Source organism: Pseudophryne corroboree, chromosome 4 (genome assembly GCF_028390025.1).
Source record: "Pseudophryne corroboree isolate aPseCor3 chromosome 4, aPseCor3.hap2, whole genome shotgun sequence".
In the NCBI taxonomy this organism is placed as follows: domain Eukaryota; kingdom Metazoa; phylum Chordata; class Amphibia; order Anura; family Myobatrachidae; genus Pseudophryne; species Pseudophryne corroboree.
This window is the reverse complement of record NC_086447.1, coordinates 86,739,167-86,762,204: the sequence shown is the minus strand read 5'-3', so window position 1 is coordinate 86,762,204 and position 23,038 is coordinate 86,739,167. Positions and strand designations below refer to the sequence as shown.

General features: G+C 48.1%; 2 protein-coding genes across 6 annotated transcripts in view; one reads left to right on the top strand and one right to left on the bottom strand.

Moving 5' to 3' along the window:
• TDRD6 (tudor domain containing 6) overlaps window positions 1–23,038 on the bottom strand; it is a 602,384-nt gene that overhangs the window by 609 nt on the left and 578,737 nt on the right. The window lies entirely within an intron of this gene.
• PLA2G7 (phospholipase A2 group VII) overlaps window positions 1–23,038 on the top strand; it is a 121,707-nt gene that overhangs the window by 75,232 nt on the left and 23,437 nt on the right. For all 5 annotated transcript variants that reach the window (XM_063915236.1, XM_063915235.1, XM_063915237.1 and 2 more), the window contains 2 exons: window positions 228–380; window positions 3,548–3,698. In XM_063915236.1, the coding sequence (XP_063771306.1) occupies window positions 282–380; window positions 3,548–3,698 (250 nt within the window). In that variant the 5' untranslated portion in view covers window positions 228–281. The remainder of the gene's footprint in view (window positions 1–227; window positions 381–3,547; window positions 3,699–23,038) is intronic.

Genomic DNA, 23,038 nt, shown 5'->3' with positions numbered 1-23,038 from the left:
CTGAATGGCAGTGTAAAAATAAAGCTGTCCAGCATGTGTGGGCTACATGCAAAAGCAGCCAGTATTTACCCTGCATGCAAAAATAATAAATGGATGTACCCCCACTACATTGCAGCATGGTTGGATCCAGGTGCAAAGTTTCCCACATCAGAGTTAGCTCCTACAGTATGTGAAAGGCTTCCATAGATTATTCACATGACAACAACCGCAACCTATTTATCTTCCAGGCCCTGAAGAAGTCTCCTGTCAGCCGGCGGGTGAGGTATAAAGATTCGCAGAACATGGGGAGTTACAGCAGTGTCCATTTCTGTGGGATACCCCAGGGGAAAGGACCCCATACTGTGGGCTGCTGCGACTTGATGAGCGGTCACACCATTCAGGTATATGTACTAACCAGGACTTTATTATATAAGGGAATATCTCATCTCTGTGATGTCACTGGCCCATAGTAAATGGGCAGGCTACAGCAATGGTTCCCAAACTTAAGGGTCTATTTACTAAGCCTGGGATGGAGATAAACTCGCTGGAGATAAAGGGGGTAATTCAGACCTGATCACAGCAGCAAATTTGTTAGCAGTTGGGCAAAACCATGTGCACTGCAGGTGGGGCAGATATAACATTTGCAGAGAGAGTTAGATTTGTGTGGGTTATATTGTTTCTGTGCAGGGTAAATACTGGCTGCTTTATTTTTACACTGCAAATTAGATTTCAGTTTGAACTCACCACACCCAAATCTAACTCTCTCTGCACATGTTACATCTGCCCCACCTGCAGTGCACATGGTTTTGCCCAACTGCTAACAAATTTGCTGCTACAATCAACTCTAAATTACTCCCAAAGTACCAGCCAATCGGCTCCTAACGGGTACGGGTCGTTGGGTCTACTCAACTTAGGCCGACAGTCATTAGGTCGACCACTGAAGGCCGAGATGAACATTATGTCGACATGCACTAGGTCGACATGTACCAGGTCCACAGGTGAAAAGGTCGACATGAGTTTTTGGACTTTTTTATGTTGTTTTCTTCGTAAAGTGACCGGGAACCCCAATTAGTGCACTGTGTCCCCTCGCATGGCTTGCGAGCTTCGGGCAAATTGCCTCGCTGCGCTCGGCACAGGTTACCGGTCCCAATTGTTCATGTGGATCGTCAAGGATGAAAAAGTACAAAAATGTTTTTAGTTTAAAAAAAACCACCAAAAACTCATGTCGACCTTTTGACCTGTCGACCTAGTACATGTCGACCTAAGCTGTGTTGACCTAACGACCGTATCCTTTCCTGTCATTTTTCAAACACAGCCTGTGGCATAGCAGCTAGGAGCTGATTGGCTGGTACTTTATCTCCAGCGACTTTATCTCCATCCAATGCTTAGTAAATGGACCCCTAAGTGTTCACGTTTTCCAGGTCTCCTCACAGAATCGCAAGTGACATAATTAGCGCCACCTGTGGATCTTTTATTATGTGTCAGTGAGTAATGACTGTGGAAAACATGAACTGTTGGGGGTCCTTGAGGACTGAGTTTGGGAACCACTGGGCTACAGTGTCAGGTGTATTGGCACAGCAAACAGAATGACGTCTGCAGCTGCAATTCACGTTGGATTTGAAGATTTATTTTATGATTCCTACTTGTAAAACTGAATCGCCATGGTGCATAATATTATTTTATAACATTTTGGACAATTGCTGCCAAAGGATTATATGTGACATAGATGTGTGGGAGATGATGACGTGACTCAGATGTTACGTGGGAGATGATGGCACATGGTATGCAGTGAGACGGTGGCTGGTCCGGGCGGGCCCTGTCATTGTGACACTGACGGTATACAACCATCTGCACTGTCCCGCTATTGTTAACCTGCAACCTGGGTGTGACACAGGAAAGCTCATACGTAGCTCTATGAATGCTCAAATAGAAGTAGGGGAAGACGGTTCCATTAGTAGGTCATCCAAACTGTAAGCACCCCCATAGGACAAGATTCCAGAAATTCCAGTTCCAGACAGGTCCTGCTCATGAGCTAATGGAAAACTCCACCTTCATCCAAATAGTTTTGGATTGAGATCACAAAGCTATGATAAATGTCAGTCTGCCCCCCCCCGATCAGGTGTGTTACCTGATGGCTCCAATGTGATGTCCACTGTCAGTGTCCATAGGTGCTGAGATGCCGATTGGTCCATCGTCCCAGATGTCTCTAAAACCCTCTGTCTCAATTGTGCCTTGTGCGTGCACACTGTGTAATGTATGTGCTACTGTTTTTAGGGATTTTCGTGCAAGAGTAGCAGCAAAAATCACCCGAACACATGACCATCAGCGTACGTCCCAAAACCAGCGTGTGGTTATTAGGAGAAGCGGCGAATGTACAGCTTGTTATCTCAGCAAGTGAAACCACATGAGGATGACTGGTTGTGAGAAGTGTGTTTCAGGAAACTATATGTCACTTTTTAGGCACGTAATGTTGTAAAGGATCTCATTGGATGGAGCCTTCTTCTGATATACTGTATGAAGTCTGTTTAGTGCATTACCTACTAATTCATCACCCACGAGTAGGGAACCAAGGGGCTGTAAATTAGATCCTGTGCAGATCGCCTATCATCTGAGATGTACAGATGGAGCCCTGCTCACTATCCCTTTAATAGGATTAATTGAGCCAGGGCAGTCGGACTTAATCCCCTGCTGTAATGACTTAATCCCCTGCTGTATTGTTCTCCCTGTATGTCAGTGTTTTTCAACCACTGTGCCCTGAGCAGTCTCTAGGTGTGCCGCCATAGTAGCACAGCCAGGCCTGTCGGTGTTTTGCTGCTTCTGAGGCCCTTTAACGATCAATACCGGTGGGTTTAGTGGTTGCTGAGCCAGTTCTATTTTGGACCCGGGCAGTGGGGGTAATTCCAAGTTGATCGCAGCAGGAAACTTTTTAGCAGTTGGACAAAACCATGTGCACTGCAGGGGGGGCAGATATAACATGTGCAGAGAGAGTTAGATTTGGGTGTGGTGTGTTCAATCTGCAATCTAATTTGCAGTGTAAAAATAAAGCAGCCAGTATTTACCCTGCACAGAAATAAAATAACCGACCCAAATCTAACTCACTGCACATGTTATATCTGCCCCCCCTGCAGTGCACATGGTTTTGCCCAATTGCTATCAAAAATCCTGCCGCGATCAACTTGGAATTACCCCCAGTGTTGGGCTCTTCTGGCTTTCTCAGATGTGGCTCAGGCGTTACCTATGGAGAAGCTGCAACATGACATCCTAGGACACGCAACTGCACCATGCATCACCATTATATTTGAGTGTGCCTTGGCAATATTTATATCTTGTTCAGTGTGCCGCGAGTTGTAAAAGGTTGAAAATCTCTGCTGTATTGTATTGCAGCTGAGAACAATAGATGAATGGCTTATGCTAATAAACCTTGGTGCACCTAGGTGCAGCAGAGAAGTCAAGATGAGCGAGGCTCCATCTGTAGGTAAACCATGGGCCCTGTAGTATCTTGTATCCTCGCCATCACTGTAGCTCCGGAGTCTCGCACAATACTAAGTGTCTGTTTTGTCTCCTCCAGGGAAGTTTCTTGCGGCTGTTTTACCCGTGCGTAGACAGCGTGGAGTACGAGGAAGCGGTGTGGATCCCCAGGAGGGAGTATTATCTGGGTCTCGCAGACACACTTAAGCTCAACCGATCTGTAATTGATTTCATCTTTAGGACTTATTTCGGTAAGTTATGATGTGTGACTTATTGTTTGTATAGCTTGTATCACTTATTACAAAGTAAATATGCAGAGTGTGTGTCTCCCAGTACAGAACACCTTGTGCACATGTGTGTATGGTGAAATATAGTGAAGTGAAAGCATACTGTAAATAGTGTATAATGTTCCTGTATAAATGATTATACCATGTAATAAGCTGATGGTGTCCCTGTTGTTAATGGCAAGTGTATTTTGCAACAACTTATCTTCAATTATATTTATACAAAATGTTTAAAGAATATAAATAGTTGTGTTATATAGGTTCACTAGATGGATTCGGCATGATATTCCGGTGGACGAGATGCCAGCGAGAATACCGACAGTGGCACCCCGACCATCAAAATCCCGACAGCCTCCGAGAAAGTACCCTAACACTCCCTGGTGGTGCCTACCCCTCCCTGCTAGGTGCCTACCCCTCCCTGCTAGGTGCTTACCCCTCCCTGCTAGGTGCCTACCCTTCCCTGCTAGGTGCCTAACCCTAACCCTCCCTTCCCCGCTGCCTAAATCTAACACTTCCCTCTTGGTGCCTAAACCAAACCTCCCCTTGTAAGTGCCTAACCGTAACCCCCCCTCCCTGGTATCTAACCATCCCCTTCCCTAACCCCCCTTCTAATACCTAACCCTAACCCCAACCTCCCACACGCCGCAGCAGGACGCGAGCGCGTCCCGCTGACAGAACGTTTGGGATTCCAGGCATCGATGTCTCCGTCGAGATTGTGATGCCGGCATTGGTATTTCGACCACCGGGATCCCGTCCGGCTGCATTTTAACTACATCCCCACTAGCTATAACTTTCATTTTCCATTTGTTTTTGTGTAATGTAAAATAATATAAGTAAAATATACTGTTCAACACATTCTTGTTGCAATATTTTATGTCTACAAATTGTTCATTATAATGGTCACTGATTACTCCACTCGGTTAGTAATATGACCAGTCTAGTCTTTAGCAGTCCACTTCCCTTAGACCCTTTTAATAGACCTTACTGTGTTTGCTGTTGCCCAGTTGTCCCCTTGTCCTGTATACAGATCCTTAGTCACTGACTAATGTGGCTGTAACTAGCAGCCAATCGGAGAACAGAGAGGCCAGGTAAGATAGGTCATACACCGATGTACAGAAGCGATACAAAGTCAGCAGGAAATATATTGGGTGCAAACAAGTTACATGGAACAGAAAGGTCAGGAAAGTCACCAAGGAACGGAAAAGTCAGGGCAGGCACCATGGAATGGAAAGGTCAGAGCAGGAACCAAGGAATGGAAAGATTAGGGCAGATCGCAAGTAATAAAGAGGTCAGGGCAGACACGAAGGAACGGAGATGTCAGGGCATTCACCAAAGAACGAAAGGGCAGGGCAGACACCAAGAACGGAAAGGTCAGGGCAGGTATCAAGGAACAGAAAAGTTAGGGCAGACACCAAGGAATAGAAAGGTCAGGACAGGCATCAAGGAATGGAAAGATCAAGGCAGACACCAAAAAATGGAAAGGTCAGGACAGAAACCAAGGAATGGGAAGGTCAGGGCAGGCACAGAGTCTGCCATATAGGGAATAGCAGCAACTGTAGCACAATAACAACCAGATCAGAAAGCATAGCAAGCATACCAGGCCTGAACTCATATAGAGGCAGCTTAAAGTCGCACCTGGACACCAACACATACATACACAATACTCAGCGCCACTCATTAAGAAGACCAAATTGCCTATAAACACAGCAAGCCCGGACAGGCAATTATCTTTCAAGTCACCTTTCAGTAGAGTGCTGTTGTCTTTGTCTAATATAATTTGTTTATCTGCTCTCACTCAGTCTTTTGTTAATCTCACTCATGTGTGATGCACTTATCATAATGCAGCGGGGCTGGTATTACAGTACATCATAGTGGGTTTAGTGTGTTATAATTGTTAGCATGGCCACATGATGTTCAGAAAGTCTGCAACTCTGGCCAGAGGGAACAAAGCAGGTAGTCACACATTCTCTTTGTGGTTCATGGGAAAATATTGAGATTAGAGTGTCTAGCAGGCCTATGACTGCACTGCTGACTGTCTGCACGTATATACAGTTGTGCTCATAAGTTTACATACCCTAGCAGAATTTGTGATTTTCTGGCCATTTGTCAGAGAATATGACTGATAACTCACAAACTTTTCTTTCACTCATGGTTAGTGGTTGGGTGAAGCCATTTATTGTCAAACAACTGTGTTTACTCTTTTTAAATCATAATGACAACAGAAACTACCCAAATGACCCTGATCAAAAGTTTACATACCCCAGTTCTTAATACCGTGTATTGCCCCCTTTAACAGCAATGACAGCTTGAAGTCTTTTGTGATAGTTGTGGATGAGGCTCTTTATTTTCTCAGATGGTAAAGCTGCCCATTCTTCTTGGCAAAAAGCCTCCAGTTCCTGTAAATTCTTGGCCTGTCTTGCATGAACTGCACGTTTGAGATCTCCAGACTGAGATGGCCACTCCAGAACCTTCACTTTATTCTGCTGTAGCCAATGACAGGTCGACTTGGCCTTGTGTTTTGGATCATTGTCATGTTGGAACGTCCAAGTACGTCCCATGCGCAGCTTCCGATCTGATGAGGGCAAATTTTCCTCCAGTATTTTCTGATAACATGCTGCATTCATCTTGCCATCAATTTTGACCAAGTTTCCAGTGCCTTTGTAGCTCACACATCCCCAAAACATCAGCGATCCACCTCCGTGTTTCACAGTAGGAATGGTGTGCCTTTCATCATAGGCCTTGTTGACTCCTCTCCAAATGTAACGTTTATGGTTGTGGCCAAAAGTTCAATTTTGGTCTCATCACTCCAAATGACTTTGTTCCAGAAGTTTTGAGGCTTGTCTCTGTGCTGTTTGAAGTATTGTAAGCGGGATGCTTTGTGGCATTTGCGTAGTAATGGCTTTCTTCTGGCTACTCGAACATGCAGCCCATTTTTCTTCAAATGCCTCCTTATTGTGCATCTTGAAACAACCACACCACTTTTTTTCAGAGAGTCCTGTATTTCGGCTGAAGTTATTTGTGGATTTTTCTTTGCATCCCAAACAATTTTCCTGGCAGTTGTGGCTGAAATTTTTGTTGGTCTACCTGACCGTGATTTGGTTTCCACAGAATCCCTCATTTTCCATTTCTGAACACTGCTGATTGGCATTCTCAATTACTTGGATTTCTTTTTATATCCCTTTCCTGTTTTATACAGTTCAATTACCTTTTCCCGCAGATCCTTTGACAATTCTTTTGCTTTCCCCATGACTCAGAATCCAGACACGTCAGTGCAGCACTGGATGAAAGATGCAAGGGTCTATCAGGAGTCCAGAAACTCACTTACCTTTTATACACACACACTGATTATAAGTAACAGATCACAGGTGAGGGTGGTTACCTTTAGTAGCCATTCAAACCCGTTTGTGTCAACTTGTGTGCATGTTATCAGGCCAAAATCTCCAGGGTATGTAAATTTGTGATCAGGGTCATTTGGGTAGTTTCTGTTGTCATTATGATTTAAAAAGAGTAAACACAGTTGTTTGACAATAAATGGCATCACCCAACCACTAACCATGAATGAAAGAAAAGTTTGTGAGTTATCAGTCATATTCTCTGACAAATGGCCAGAAAATCACAAATTCTGCTAGGGTATGTAAACTTATGAGCACAACTGTATCTACACTGATGTATGGATATAAATATATTTCTCTTATGTCCTAGAGGATGCTGGGGTCCACATTAGTACCATGGGTATAGACGGGTCCACCAGGAGCCATTGGCACTTTAAGAGTTTGAGAGTGTGGGCTGGCTCCTCCCTCTATGCCCCTCCTACCAGACTCAGTTTATAAAATGTGCCCGGAGGAGCCGGTCACAGCTAGGGGAGCGCTACAGAGTTTGTCTAGTAAAAGTTTCCTTAGAGTTTATTATTTTACAGGGAGGCTGCAGACAACAGCCTCCCTGCTTCGTTGGACTAAGGGGGGGGGGGGGGGGGGGGGAGGGGAGTAGTGTCCACCCTGCGGGGTCTGAGCCACTATCTCCGCTGACAGGACACTGAGCTCCTGAGGGTGCTGATCGTTAGCCGCTCACTCCGCAGCATGCCGCCCACCCCCTTACGGAGTCAGCAGACTTCGGTGTCGAGTGAGTCACCGCCCCCCCTGGCAAGCGGGGAGCCGGTGTGAAGATGGCGGCAACAGGGTAGGGTCCGGGGGTTAACGGTACATAGTGCGGCGCTGTGAGGGGCGCCCTGAGCCAGCACCTATACCCTACACTGGTCAGCAAGCCTGTCAGGGACCCCGGATCGCTTCCAGCAGAAATCCTCAGGCCAGTATAATATAATGAAGAGTGTGAAGCAGCGCCATATTCGGGGGGGCGGGGCGGAGCTTCTCCTCAGAGCGGACCCAGCAGCGTTCAGCATTATTTTCCTGCCTGCAGTTCCTGTACAACAGATGCTGACAGGGAGAGCTGCCCCTCCAAGCAACTCCAGCTATCCTGTGCGGTACCAGGGGGTTGTAGAAGGGGAGGGGGGGGGCTGTGTAAAGTCTGTGTAGTCTATTAAGGTACACAGACAGCGCTGGTAGTTTCATTAATTCTACCTCAAAAAGCGCTGTGTGTGGGTTGGCTCCAATCTCTGTGTCTCTCTCTGTGGCATACCTGGGGGGGAAACTGTGTCTGATATTTCTGTGTGTGTGTGTGTGTGTGTGTGTGTGTGTGTGTGTGTGTGTGTGTGTGTGTGTTTAATATCTCACATAGCTATGTGTAGGGACTCTGTGTCATATGCTGCAGAAGATGTTTCCTTTCAGGAGGGATCCACTGCATGTACACAGGATTGTAATGCTTTGTCTCAGATCCCTATTGTTGAACCTGAGTTGACCTCTATCAAAGGAATGATCTCTCAGATCTCTACTAGGGTAGCTAATACTGAGACTGAAACTCAGGTGTTGAAGAAGTCTATGGCAGTTTGGTCAGGCTGTCCCTATTCCTGCAAAATCCCCTAGCATGTTCCCACAGAAATGTGCACTTGCCCAAATTATGCAAGATGACAGGGATACCGATTCTGATACTGCAGACGGTGAAGGGGAGGTGCCGAGGGGGGCGGCATCCCTTGCTAAAGGGGTGCAGCTCATGATTGAGGCCATTAGAGATTTGTTTTTCCCTTAACGACACCACACCTGAGCAGGTTGAGGAGGCTTACTTCACTGACAATAAGAAAGCCTCGCTAACCTTCCCTGCGTCTAAAGCATTAAACGCTATATTTGAAAAATCCTGGGAAAACCCAGAGAAAAAATTCCAGATCCCAAAAAGGGTTCTGGTTGTTTTTACCTTCCCTGAGGAAGATAGGAAAAAATGGGAAAACCCACCCATTGTGGACGCATCTGTCTCCAGATGTCTAAAAAGGTGGTTTTATCTGTCCCTGGATCTACCGCGATAAAAGAACCGGCTGATCATAAAATTGACACTACGCTCAAATCCAGGAGAAGTATGGAGAGCCTACCCTACACAGGTCAGGCTCTATTTGGGGAAGCGTTGGATGCATGGATTTCCACGGCAACCGCGGATAAGTCACCTTTCCTTCTCTCTGCTACACCTTCTACGGAGAAACCATTTTCTTCAGCTGTGCCGCAGTCCTTTCGGACCGCTAAGGCAAAAAAGTTCAAGCCTCCTACCACTTTCTTTAGAGGTGGTCGGGCAAAATCCAAAAAGCCTGCACCCGCAGGCTCCCAGGACCAGGGAACTGCTTCTGGTTGCTCAAAATCCTCAGCATGACGGTGGACCTCAAAGCCTGGAGGATGGGCTGGTGGGTGTGAGACTAGACGTTTCAGACACGTCTGGGTGTCATCCGGCCTGGATCCCTGGCTACAGGATATTGTGTCCCAGGGATACAGACTGGAGTTTCAAGAACTCCCACCTCACCAATTCTTTAAAACAGGCTTGCCAGCTTTGCTGACAGACCGGGCTATCCTACAGAAAGCCATCCTAAAATTGGAAAAGTCACAGGTCATTGTCCCAGTTCCACCTCATATGCAAAACAATGGTTATTATTCAAACCTTTTTGTGGTACTGAAACCGGATGGTTCGGTCAGACCAATTTTGAACTTGAAATCGTTGAACCTTTACCTGAGGGTGTTCATATTCAAAATGGAGTCTCTCAGAGCAGTGATTTCAGGTCTGGAGGAGGGAGAATTTCTGGTATCCCTGGATATCAAGGATGCGTACCTCCACATTCCGATTTGGCTGCCACACCAGGCTTATCTCAGATTTGCACTGTTGGACAGTCACTATCAATCTCAGGCACTGCCATTCGGCCTCTCCACAGCACCGAGGGTGTACACCAAGGTGATGGCAGAGATGATGGCTTTCCTCCGCAGACAGGGGGTGAACATAATCCCATATCTGGACGATCTGCTGATAAAGGCATCGTCCAGGGAGAAGTTGTTTCAGTCTATTGTTCTCACGACTCATCTGCTCAGGGAACACGGTTGGTTCCTGAACCTTCCAAAATCACATTTGGAGCCGACCAGGAGGTTGTCTTTTCTGGGAATGATCCTCGACACGGAAGTGCAGAGGGTGTTTGTCCCGGAGGAGAAAGCATTGGTGATACAAACAATTGTCCGGGATGTCCTGAAGCCAGCCCGGGTTTCGGTTCATCAGTGCATTCGCCTTCTGGAGAAGATGGTGGCCTCTTAGCGAGGCTCTACAGTACGGAAGGTTTCATGCTCTGCCCTTCCAACTGGATCTCCTGGACAAGTGATCAGGATCTCATCTACATATGCACCAGAGAATACATCTGTCGCCGAAAGCCAGGATTTCACTCCTATGGTGGCTGCAACTACATCACCTTCTGGAGGGCCGCAGGTTCGGAATTCAGGACTGGATCCTTCTGACCACGGATGCGAGTCTCCGGGGCTGGGGCTCAGTCACCCAGGGGGAAACCTTCCAAGGACGGGGGTCAAGTCTGGAATCCAGCCTTCCAATAAACATTCTGGAACTAAGAGCCGTCTACAACGGTCTTCTCCAAGCGGCCCATCTTCTGCGAGATCGAGCCATTCAGGTGTAGTCGGACAATGTAACGACGGTGGCTTACATAAACCGACAGGGCGGAACGAAGAGCAGAGCTGCAATGTCAGAGTTAACAAAAATCATCCTCTGGGCAGAAAAACACGCATTGGCGCTGTCAGCAATCTTCATTCCAGGAGTAGACAACTGGGAATGGACTTCAATCCGCAGACACGATCTCCATCCAGGAGAGTGGGGACTCCATCCGGAGGTGTTCATGGCGGTAACAGATCTTTGGGGTGTACCTCAAATAGACATGATGACCTCTTGTTTCAACAAGAAGCTTCAGCGTTATTGTTCAAGGTCGAGGGACCCGCAAGCCGTGGCGGTGGACGCCCTAGTGACTCCATGGGTGTTCCAGTCGGTGTACGTGTTTCCTCCACTTCCACTCATTCCAAGAGTTCTAAAACTCATAAGGAGAACAAGAGTTCAGGCGATCCTCATTGCTCTGGACTGGCCAAGAAAGGCTTGGTATGCGGATCTCTTCCTCTTCAGGAGGACCTGCTGCAGCAGAGGCCGTTCGCTTATCAAGAATTACCGCGGCTACGTTTGACGGCATGGAGGTTGAACGCCAGATATTAGCTCGGAATGGCATTCCGAACAAGGTTATTCCTACAGGCTAGGAAAGGAGTAACGTCTAAACATTACCATCGTATTTGGAAAAAATATGTATCTTGGTGTGAATCCAAGAAGCTTCCTACGGTGGAGTTTCAACTGGGACGTTTTCTCCTCTTCCTGCAAACAGGTGTGGATATGGGCCTGAGGTTAGGATTTGTGAAGGTCCAGATTTCGGCCCTATCTGTTTACTTTCAGAAACAATTGGCTTTCCTCCCTGAGGTTCAGACTTTTCTAAAAGGGGTTCTGCACATCCAGCCTCCCTTTGTGCCGCCTACAGCGCCCTGGGATCTTAACGTGATGTTACAGTTCCTCCAATCGGATTGGTTTGAACCTCTACAGGAGGTTGAGGTCAAGTTTCTCACGTGGAAGGCTGTCACTTTGTTGGCCTTAGCTTCTGCTAGACGTGTGTCGGAGTTGGGGGCTTTGTCTTGTAAGAGCCCCTACTTGATCTTCCATGAAGATAGAGCTGAGCTCCGGACACGTCGGCAGTTCCTTTCCGAAGGTTGTGTCGGCATTTCATATCAACCAACCTATTGTGGTGCCAGTTGCTATTGACTCCTCCGTTTCATCGAAGTCCTTGGATGTTGTAAGGGCTCTGAAAATCTATGTGAAGAGGACTGCTCGTCACAGAAAATCGTACTCTCTGTCCTGTATGATCCCAAGAAACTTGGGTGTCCTGCTTCTAAGCAGACGATCTCTTGCTGGATCAGGTTCACTATCCAGCATGTGTATTCTACGGCAGGATTGCCGTGTCCTACGTCTGTTAAGGCCCACTTTACTCGTAAGGTGGGTTCTTCCTGGGCAGCTGCCCGGGGTGTCTCGGCTTTACAGCTTTGCCGAGCGGCTACTTGGTCTTGGTCGAACACGTTTGCTAAGTTTTGCAGGTTCGATACTTTGGCCTCTGAGAACCTGAAGTTTGGTCAGTCAGTTCTGCAGGAGCCTCCGCGCTCTCCCTCCCGTTCTGGGAGCTTTGGTACATCCCCATGGTACTAATGTGGACCCCAGCATCCTCTAGGACGTAAGAGAAAATAGGATTTGAATTACCTACCAGTAAATCCTTTTTGTCGTAGTCCGTAGAGGATGCTGGGCTCCCGCCCAGCGCTTCGTGATCCTGCAGTGGTTACTTAGTTCAGTACTGCTTAGTTTTTGGTTAAGTACTGATTTGTTACTTGGTTAAGTAATATTGTTCAGCCGTTGCTGATGTTTCAAGCTGGTTAGCTTAGTTTGCCTTGTGTGTGAGCTGGTATGAATCTCGCCACTATCTGTGTAATATCCTTCTCTCGAAGTTGTAGGAGGAGCATAGAGGGAGGAGCCAGCCCACACTCTCAAACTCTTAAAGTGCCCGTGGCTCCTAGTGGACCTGTCTATAACCCATGGTACTAATGTGGACCCCAGCATCCTCTACGGACTACGAGAAAAGGATTTACCGGTAGGTAATTAAAATCCTATTGGGGGGTCATTCCGAGTTGTTCGCTCGCTAGCTGCTTTTAGCAGCATTGCACGCGCTAGGCCGCCGCCCTCTGGGAGTGTATCTTAGCTTAGCAGAATTGCGAACGAAAGATTAGCAGAACTGCTACTAAATAATTCTTTGCAGTTTCTGAGTAGCTCCGGACTTACTCACAGATTGCGATCAGCTCAGTCCGTTTAGTTCCTGATTTGACGTCACAAACACGCCCTGCGTTCGGCCAGCCACTCCCCCATTTCTCCAGACACTCCCGCGTTTTTCCCTGACACGCCTGCGTTTTTTTGCAAACGCTGGGAAAACGCTGAGTTGCCACCCAGAAACGCCCCTTTCCTGTCAATCATTTACCGAACAGCAGTGCGACTGAAAAGCGCAGCTGAAGCCACAGCAAAACTGCTAAGTTTTGTGTTAAATAACTAAGCGCATGCGCCCTGCGTGCCTTGCGCATGCGCAATTAGCAACAAATCGCAGCATACGAAAATCGGCAACGAGCGAACAACTCTGAATGACCACCCTTATCTGCACTGATGCATGTCTACAGCTATGTATCTACACTACACTGATGTATGGATATAAATATATCTGCATTGATACTGTACATGTCTACAGGTATATATCTACACTGCTGTATGGATATAAATATATATCTGCACTGATATATGTCTACAGGTATATATCTAGACTGATGTATGGATATAATAAGAATTTACTTACCGATAATTCTATTTCTCATAGTCCGTAGTGGATGCTGGGAACTCCGTAAGGACCATGGGGATTAGCGGCTCCGCAGGAGACTGGGCACAAAAGTAAAAGCTTTAGGACTACCTGGTGTGCACTGGCTCCTCCCCCTATGACCCTCCTCCAAGCCTCAGTTAGGATACTGTGCCCGGACGAGCGTACACAATAAGGAAGGATTTTGAATCCCGGGTAAGACTCATACCAGCCACACCAATCACACCGTACAACCTGTGATCTGAACCCAGTTAACAGCATGATAACAGAGGAGCCTCTGAAAAGATGGCTCACAACAATAATAACCCGATTTTTGTAACAATAACTATGTACAAGTATTGCAGACAATCCGCACTTGGGATGGGCGCCCAGCATCCACTACGGACTATGAGAAATAGAATTATCGGTAAGTAAATTCTTATTTTCTCTGACGTCCTAGTGGATGCTGGGAACTCCGTAAGGACCATGGGGATTATACCAAAGCTCCCAAACGGGCGGGAGAGTGCGGATGACTCTGCAGCACCGAATGAGAGAACTCCAGGTCCTCCTCAGCGAGGGTATCAAATTTGTAGAATTTAGCAAACGTGTTTGCCCCTGACCAAGTAGCTGCTCGGCAAAGTTGTAACGCCGAGACCCCTCGGGCAGCCGCCCAAGATGAGCCCACCTTCCTTGTGGAATGGGCTTTTACAGATTTAGGCTGTGGCAGGCCTGCCACAGAATGTGCAAGCTGAATTGTACTACAAATCCAACGAGCAATAGTCTGCTTAGAAGCAGGAGCACCCAGCTTGTTGGGTGCATACAGGATAAACAGCGAGTCAGATTTCCTGACTCCAGCCGTCCTGGAAACATATATTTTCAGGGCCCTGACTACGTCCAGCAACTTGGAGTCCTCCAAGTCCCTAGTAGCCGCAGGCACCACAATAGGCTGGTTCAAGTGAAATGCTGAAACCACCTTAGGGAGAAATTGAGGACGAGTCCTCAATTCTGCCCTGTCCGTATGAAAAATTAGGTAAGGGCTTTTATAGGATAAAGCCGCCAATTCTGAGACACGCCTGGCTGAAGCCAGGGCTAACAACATTACCACTTTCCAAGTGAGATATTTTAAGTCCACAGTGGAGAGTGGTTCAAACCAATGTGATTTTAGGAAACCCAAAACTACATTGAGATCCCAAGGTGCCACTGGAGGCACAAAAGGAGGCTGTATATGCAGTACCCCCTTGACAAACGTCTGAACTTCAGGAACTGAAGCCAGTTCTTTCTGGAAGAAAATCGACAGGGCCGAAATTTGAACCTTAATGGACCCTAATTTTCTCTGACGTCCTAGTGGATGCTGGGACTCCGTAAGGACCATGGGGAATAGCGGCTCCGCAGGAGACAGGGCACAAAATAAAAGCTTAAGGATCAGGTGGTGTGCACTGGCTCCTCCCCCTATGACCCTCCTCCAAGCCTCAGTTAGATTTTTGTGCCCGGCCGAGAAGGGTGCAATCTAGGTGGCTCTCCTGAGCTGCTTAGAATAAAAGTTTAGTTTAGGATTTTTTATTTTCAGTGAGTCCTGCTGGCAACAGGCTCACTGCATCGTGGGACTAAGGGGAGAAGAAACGGACTCACCTGAGTGCAGAGTGGATCGGGTTTCTTAGGCTACTGGACATTAGCTCCAGAGGGACGATCACAGGTTCAGCCTGGATGGGTCACCGGAGCCGCGCCGCCGTCCCCCTTACAGAGCCAGAAGAGACGAAGAGGTCCGGTGAAATCGGCGGCAGAAGACGATCCTGTCTTCAGACTAAGGTAGCGCACAGCACCGCAGCTGTGCGCCATTGCTCTCAGCACACTTCACACTCCGGTCACTGAGGGTGCAGGGCGCTGGGGGGGGAGCGCCCTGAGACGCAATATTACAGTATATACCTTAGGTGGCTAAAAAGAATACATCACATATAGCTCCTGGGCTATATGGATGTATTTTACCCCTGCCATTTTACACAGAAAAAGCGGGAGATAAGGACGTCGTGAAGGGGCGGAGCCTATCTCCTCAGCACACAAGCGCCATTTTCCCTCACAGCTCCGCTGGAAGGACGGCTCCCTGACTCTCCCCTGCAGTCCTGCTTCAGAATCAGGGTAAAAAAGAGAAGGGGGGGCACGTTTGGCAGCAAATAAATATATTAACAGCAGCTATAAGGGAGTACAGGTTATCCCTGTATATATATATATAGCGCTGGGTGTGTGCTGGCAGACTCTCCCTCTGTCTCTCCAAAGGGCTAAGTGGGGTCCTGTCCTCTATCAGAGCATTCCCGGTGTGTGTGCTGTGTGTCGGTACGCGTGTGTCGACATGTATGAGGAGGAAAATGAGGTGGAAGCGGAGCAGTTGCCTGTGTTAGTGATGTCACCCCCTAGGGAGTCGACACCTGACTGGATGATTGTATTTAAACAATTAAGTGATAATGTCAGCAATTTGCAAAAAACTGTTGACGACATGAGACAGCCGGCAAATCAATTAGTGCCTGTCCAGGCGTCTCAGACACCGTCAGGGGCCCTAAAACGCCCGTTACCTCAGTGGGTCGACACAGACCCAGACACAGATACTGAGTCTAGTGTCGACGGTGACGAGACAAACGTGATGTCCAGCAGGGCCACACGTTACATGATCACAGCAATGAAAGAGGCATTGAACCTTTCTGACACTACAAGTACCACAAAGAAGGGTATTATGTGGGGGGTGAAAAAACTACCAATAGTTTTTCCTGAGTCAGATGAAATAAATGAGGTGTGTGATAAAGCGTGGGGTTTCCCCGATAAAAAACAGCTAATTTCTAATAAATTATTAGCACTATATCCTTTCCCGCCAGAGGTTAGGATGCGCTGGGAAACACCCCCTAGGGTAGATAAGGCGCTCACACGTTTATCTAAACAAGTAGCGTTACCGTCCCCTGATACGGCCACCCTCAAAGAACCGGCTGATAGAAGACTGGAAAATATCCTAAAGAGTATATACACACATACTGGTGTTATACTGCGACCAGCAATCGCCTCAGCCTGGATGTGTAGTGCTGGAGTCGCATGGTCGGATTCCCTGACTGAGAATATTGATACCCTGGATAGGGACAGTATTTTGTTAACTATAGAGCATTTAAAGGATGCATTGCTATATATGCGTGATGCACAGAGGGATATTTGCACCCTGGCATCAAGAGTCAGTGCTATGTCCATCTCTGCCAGAAGAGCGTTATGGACGCGACAGTAGTCAGGGGATGCAGATTCCAAACGGCAAATGGAAGTATTGCCGTATAAAGGGGAGGAGTTATTTGGGGCTGGTCTATCGGACCTGGTGGCCACGGCAACGGCTGGAAAATCCACCTTTTTACCCCAGGTCACTTCACATCAACAGAAAAAGACACCGTCTTTTCAAACTCAGTCCTTTCGTTCCCATAAATACAAGCGAGCAAAAGGCCACTCTTTTCTGCCCCGGGGCAGAGGAAGGGGAAAAAGACTGCACCATGCAGCCGCTTCCCAGGAGCAGAAGCCCTCCTCTGCTTCTGCCAAGTCTTCAGCATGACGCTGGGGCTTTACAAGCAGACTCAGATATGGTGGGGGCCCGTCTCAAGAATTTCAACGCGCAGTGGGCTCACTCGCAAGTGGATCCCTGGATTCTACAGGTAGTATCACAGGGGTACAAACTGGAATTCGAGGCGTTTCCCCCTCATCGGTTCCTGAAGTCTGCTTTACCAAAGTCTCCCTCCGACAGGGAGGCAGTTTTGGAAGCCATTCACAAGCTGTATTCCCAGCAGGTGATAATCAAGGTACCCCTCTTACAACAGGGAAAGGGGTATTATTCCACGCTGTTTGTGGTACCGAAGCCGGACGGCTCGGTGAGACCAATCTTAAATCTGAAATCTTTGAACACTTACATAAAAAGGTTCAAATTCAAGATGGAGTCACTCAGAGCAGTGATAGCGAACCTGGAAGAAGGGGACTATATGGTGTCTCTGGACATCAAAGATGCTTATCTCCACGTCCCAATATACCCTTCTCACCAAGGGTACCTCAGGTTTGTAGTACAAAACTGTCATTATCAGTTTCAGACGCTGCCGTTTGGATTGTCCACGGCACCTCGGGTCTTTACCAAGGTAATGGCCGAAATGATGATTCTTCTACGAAGAAAAGGCATCTTAATTATCCCTTACTTGGACGATCTCCTGATAAGGGCAAGAACCAGGGAACAGTTAGAAGTCGGAGTGGCACTATCTCAGGTAGTGTTACGTCAGCACGGGTGGATTCTAAATATTCCAAAATCGCAGCTGATTCCAACGACACGTCTCCTGTTCCTAGGAATGATTCTGGACACAGTCCAGAAGAAGGTGTTTCTCCCGGAGGAGAAGGCCAGGGAGTTATCCGAGCTAGTCAGGAACCTCCTAAAACCAGGACAGGTCTCAGTACATCAGTGCACGAGGGTCCTGGGAAAAATGGTGGCTTCTTACGAAGCGATTCCATTCGGAAGATTCCATGCAAGAACGTTTCAGTGGGATCTACTGGACAAATGGTCCGGATCGCATCTTCAGATGCATCAGCGGATAACCCTGTCGACAAGGACAAGGGTGTCTCTCCTGTGGTGGCTGCAGAGTGCTCATCTTCTAGAGGGCCGCAGATTTGGCATTCAGGATTGGATCCTGGTAACCACGGATGCCAGCCTGAGAGGCTGGGGAGCAGTCACACAGGGAAGGAATTTCCAGGGCTTGTGGTCAAGCATGGAAACATCTCTTCATATAAACATTCTGGAACTAAGGGCCATTTACAATGCCTTAAGTCAAGCAAAACCTCTGCTTCAGGGTCAGGCGGTGTTGATCCAATCGGACAACATCACGTCAGTCGCCCACGTAAACAGACAGGGCGGCACGAGAAGCAGGAGGGCAATGACAGAAGCTGCAAGGATTCTTCGCTGGGCGGAAAATCATGTGATAGCACTGTCAGCAGTGTTCATTCCGGGAGTGGACAACTGGGAAGCAGACTTCCTCAGCAGACACGACCTTCACCCGGGAGAGTGGGGACTTCACCCGGAAGTCTTCCACCTGATTGTAAACCGTTGGGAAAAACCAAAGGTGGACATGATGGCGTCACGTCTAAACAAAAAACTGGACAGATATTGCGCCAGGTCAAGGGACCCTCAGGCAATAGCAGTGGACGCTCTGGTAACGCCGTGGGTGTACCAGTCAGTGTATGTGTTCCCTCCTCTGCCTCTCATACCAAAAGTATTGAGAATCATAAGAAGGAGAGGAGTAAGAACTATAATCGTGGTTCCGGATTGGCCAAGAAGGACTTGGTACCCGGAACTTCAAGAGATGCTCACGGACGAACCGTGGCCTCTACCTCTAAGAAAGGACCTGCTACTGCAGGGGCCTTGTCTGTTCCAAGACTTACCGCGGCTGCGTTTGACGGCATGGCGGTTGAACGCCGGATCCTAAAGGAAAAGGGCATTCCAGAAGAAGTCATCCCTACTCTGGTCAAAGCCAGGAAGGAAGTAACCGCAAAACATTATCACCGCATTTGGCGTAAATATGTTGCGTGGTGTGAGGCCAAGAAGGCCCCTACAGAGGAATTTCAACTGGGTCGTTTCCTGCATTTCCTGCAAACAGGACTGTCTATGGGCCTAAAATTAGGGTCCATTAAGGTTCAAATTTCGGCCTTGTCGATTTTCTTCCAGAAAGAACTGGCTTCAGTACCTGAAGTTCAGACATTTGTGAAAGGGGTGCTGCACATACAGCCTCCTTTTGTGCCTCCAGTGGCACCTTGGGATCTCAATGTTGTATTGAGTTTTCTAAAATCACATTGGTTTGAACCATTTTCCACTGTGGACTTAAAATATCTCACGTGGAAGGTGTCGATGCTGTTAGCCTTGGCTTCAGCCAGGCGTGTGTCAGAATTGGCGGCTTTATCATATAAAAGCCCTTACTTAATTTTTCATTCTGACAGGGCGGAATTGAGGACTCGTCCTCAATTTCTACCTAAGGTGGTTTCTGCATTTCACATGAACCAACCTATTGTGGTGCCTGCGGCTACTAGGGACTTGGAGGACTCCAAGTTGCTAGACGTTGTCAGGGCCCTGAAAATATATGTTTCCAGGACGGCTGGAGTCAGGAAAACTGACTTGCTGTTTATCCTGTATGCACCCAACAAGCTGGGTGCTCCTGCTTCAAAGCAGACGATTGCTCGTTGGATTTGTAGTACAATTCAACTTGCACATTCCGTGGCAGGATTGCCACAGCCTAAATCTGTAAAAGCCCATTCCACAAGGAAAGTGGGCTCATCTTGGGCGGCTGCCCGAGGGGTCTCGGCTTTACAACTTTGCCGAGCAGCTACTTGGTCAGGGGCAAACACGTTTGCTAAATTCTACAAATTTGATACCCTGGCTGAGGAGGACCTGGAGTTCTCTCATTCGGTGCTGCAGAGTCATCCGCACTCTCCCGCCCGTTTGGGAGCTTTGGTATAATCCCCATGGTCCTTACGGAGTCCCAGCATCCACTAGGACGTCAGAGAAAATAAGATTTTACTTACCGATAAATCTATTTCTCGTAGTCCGTAGTGGATGCTGGGCGCCCATCCCTAGTGCGGATTGTCTGCAATACTTGTATATAGTTATTGTTACAAAAATTCGGGTTATTATTGTTTGAGCCATCTTTTCAGAGGCTCCTTTGCATTTATCATACTGTTAACTGGGTTCAGATCACGAGTTGTACGGTGTGATTGGTGTGGCTGGTATGAGTCTTACCCGGGATTCAAGATCCTTCCTTATTATGTACGCTCGTCCGGGCACAGTATCCTAACTGAGGCTTGGAGGAGGGTCATTGGGGGAGGAGCCAGTGCACACCACCTGATCCTTAAGCTTTTATTTTGTGCCCTGTCTCCTGCGGAGCCGCTATTTCCCATGGTCCTTACGGAGTCCCAGCATCCACTACGGACTACGAGAAATAGATTTATCGGTAAGTAAAATCTTATTTTAGGCCCATAGATAGTCCTGTTTGCAGGAAATGTAGGAAACGACCCAGTTGAAATTCCTCTGTAGGGGCCTTCCTGGCCTCGCACCCCGCAACATATTTACGCCAAATCCGGTGATAATGTTGCACGGTTACATCCTTCCTGGCTTTGATCAGGGTAGGGATGACTTCATCCGGAATGCCTTTTTCCTTCAGGATCCGGCGTTCAACCGCCATGCCGTCAAACGCAGCCGCGGTAAGTCTTGGAACAGACAGGGTCCCTGCTGAAGCAGGTCCTTTCTTAGAGGTAGAGGCCACTTCTCTGTGAGCATCTCTTGAAGTTCCGGGTACCAAGTCCTTCTTGGCCAATCCGGAGCCACGAGTATAGTCCTTACTCCTCTCCTTCTTATGATCCTCAGTACCTTGGGTATGAGAGGCAGAGGAGGGAACACATACACTGACTGGTACACCCACGGTGTTACCAGAGCGTCCACAGCTATTGCCTAAGGGGCCCCTTGACCTGGCGCAATACCTGTCCAGTTTTTTGTTGAGGCGGGACGCCATCATGTCCACCTTTTGGTTTTTCCCAACGGTTCACAATCATGTGGAAGACTTCTGGGTGAAGTCCCCACTCCCCCGGATGGAGGTCGTGTCTGCTGAGGAAGTCTGCTTCCCAGTTGTCCACTCCCGGAATGAACACTGCTGACAGTGCTATCACATGATTTTCCGCCCAGCGAAGAATCCTTGCAACTTCTGTCATTGCCCTCCTGCTTCTTGTGCCAACCTGTCTGTTTACGTGGGCGACTGCCGTGATGTTGTCTGACTGGATCAGCACCGGCTGACCTTGAAGCAGAGGTCTTGCTAGGCTTAGAGCATTGTAGATGGCCCTTAGCTCCAGGATATTTATGTGGAGTGATGTCTCCAGGCTTGACCACAAGCCCTGGAAATTTCGTCCCTGTGTGACTGCTCCCCAGCCTCTCAGGCTGGCATCCGTGGTCACCAGGACCCAGTCCTGAATGCCGAATCTGCGGCCCTCTAGAAGATGAGCACTCTGCAACCACCACAGGAGAGAGACCCTTGTCCTTGGTGACAAGATTATCCGCTGATGCATCTGAAGATGCGACCCGGACCATTTGTCTAGCAGATCCCACTGGAAGGTTCTTGCGTGGAATCTGCCGAATGGGATTGCTTCGTAAGAAGCCACCATCTTTCCCAGGACCCTTGTGCATTGATGCACTGAGACTTGGCCTGGTTTTAGGAGATTTCTGACTAGTTCGGATAACTCCCTGGCTTTCTCCTCCGGGAGAAACACCTTTTTCTGGACTGTGTCCAGGATCATCCCTAGGAATAGGAGTCGGGTAGTCGGGAGCAGCTGAGATTTTGGAATATTGAGAATCCAACCGTGCTGGCGCAGCACTATCTGAGATAGTGCTACCCCGACTTCCAACTGTTCCCTGGATCTTGCCCTTATCAGGAGATCGTCCAAGTAAGGGATAACTAAAACTCCCTTCCTTCGAAGGAGTATCATCATTTCGGCCATTACCTTGGTAAAGACCCGGGGTGCCGTGGACAATCCAAACGGCAGCGTCTGAAACTGATAGTGACAGTTCTGTACCACAAACCTGAGGTACCCTTGGTGAGAAGGGCAAATTGGGACATGTAGGTAAGCATCTTTTATGTCCAGAGACACCATATAGTCCCCGTCTTCCAGGTTTGCAATCACTTCTCTTAGTGACTCCATCTTGAATTTGAACCTTTGTATGTAAGTGTTCAAGGATTTTAGGTTTAAAATTGGTCTCACCGAGCCGTCCGGCTTCGGTACCACAAATAGTGTGGAATAGTACCCCTTTCCCTGTTGTAGGAGGGGTACCTTGATTATCACCTGCTGGGAATACAGCTTGTGAATGGCATCCAATACTGCCTCCCTGTCTGAGGGAGACGTCGGTAAAGCAGACTTTAGAAAACGGCGAGGGGGAGACGTCTCGAATTCCAATTTGTACCCCTGAGATACCACTTGAAGGATCCAGGGGTCCACTTGCGAGTGGGCCCACTGCGCACTGAACTTCTTGAGACGGGCCCCCACCGTGTCTGCTTGTAAAGCCCCAGCGTCATGCTGAGGACTTTGCGGAGGCGAGAGAGGGCTTTTGTTCCTGGGAACCGGCTGTTTGTTGCAGCCTTTTTCCTCTCCCTCTGCCACAGGGCATAAATGAGGCGCCTTTTGCCCGCTTGCCCTTATGGGGCCGAAAGGACTGCGCCTGATAATACGGCGTTTTCTTAGGTTGAGAAGCTACCTGGGGTAAAAATGTGGATTTTCCAGCAGTTGCCGTGGCTACCAGGTCTGATAGACCTACCCCAAATAACTCCTCCCCCTTATAAGGCAATACTTCCATGTGCCTTTTAGAATCCGCATCACCTGACCACTGCCGCGTCCATAAACCTCTTCTAGCAGAAATGGACAGCGCGCTAACTCTTGATGCCAGTCGGCAAATATCCCTCTGTGC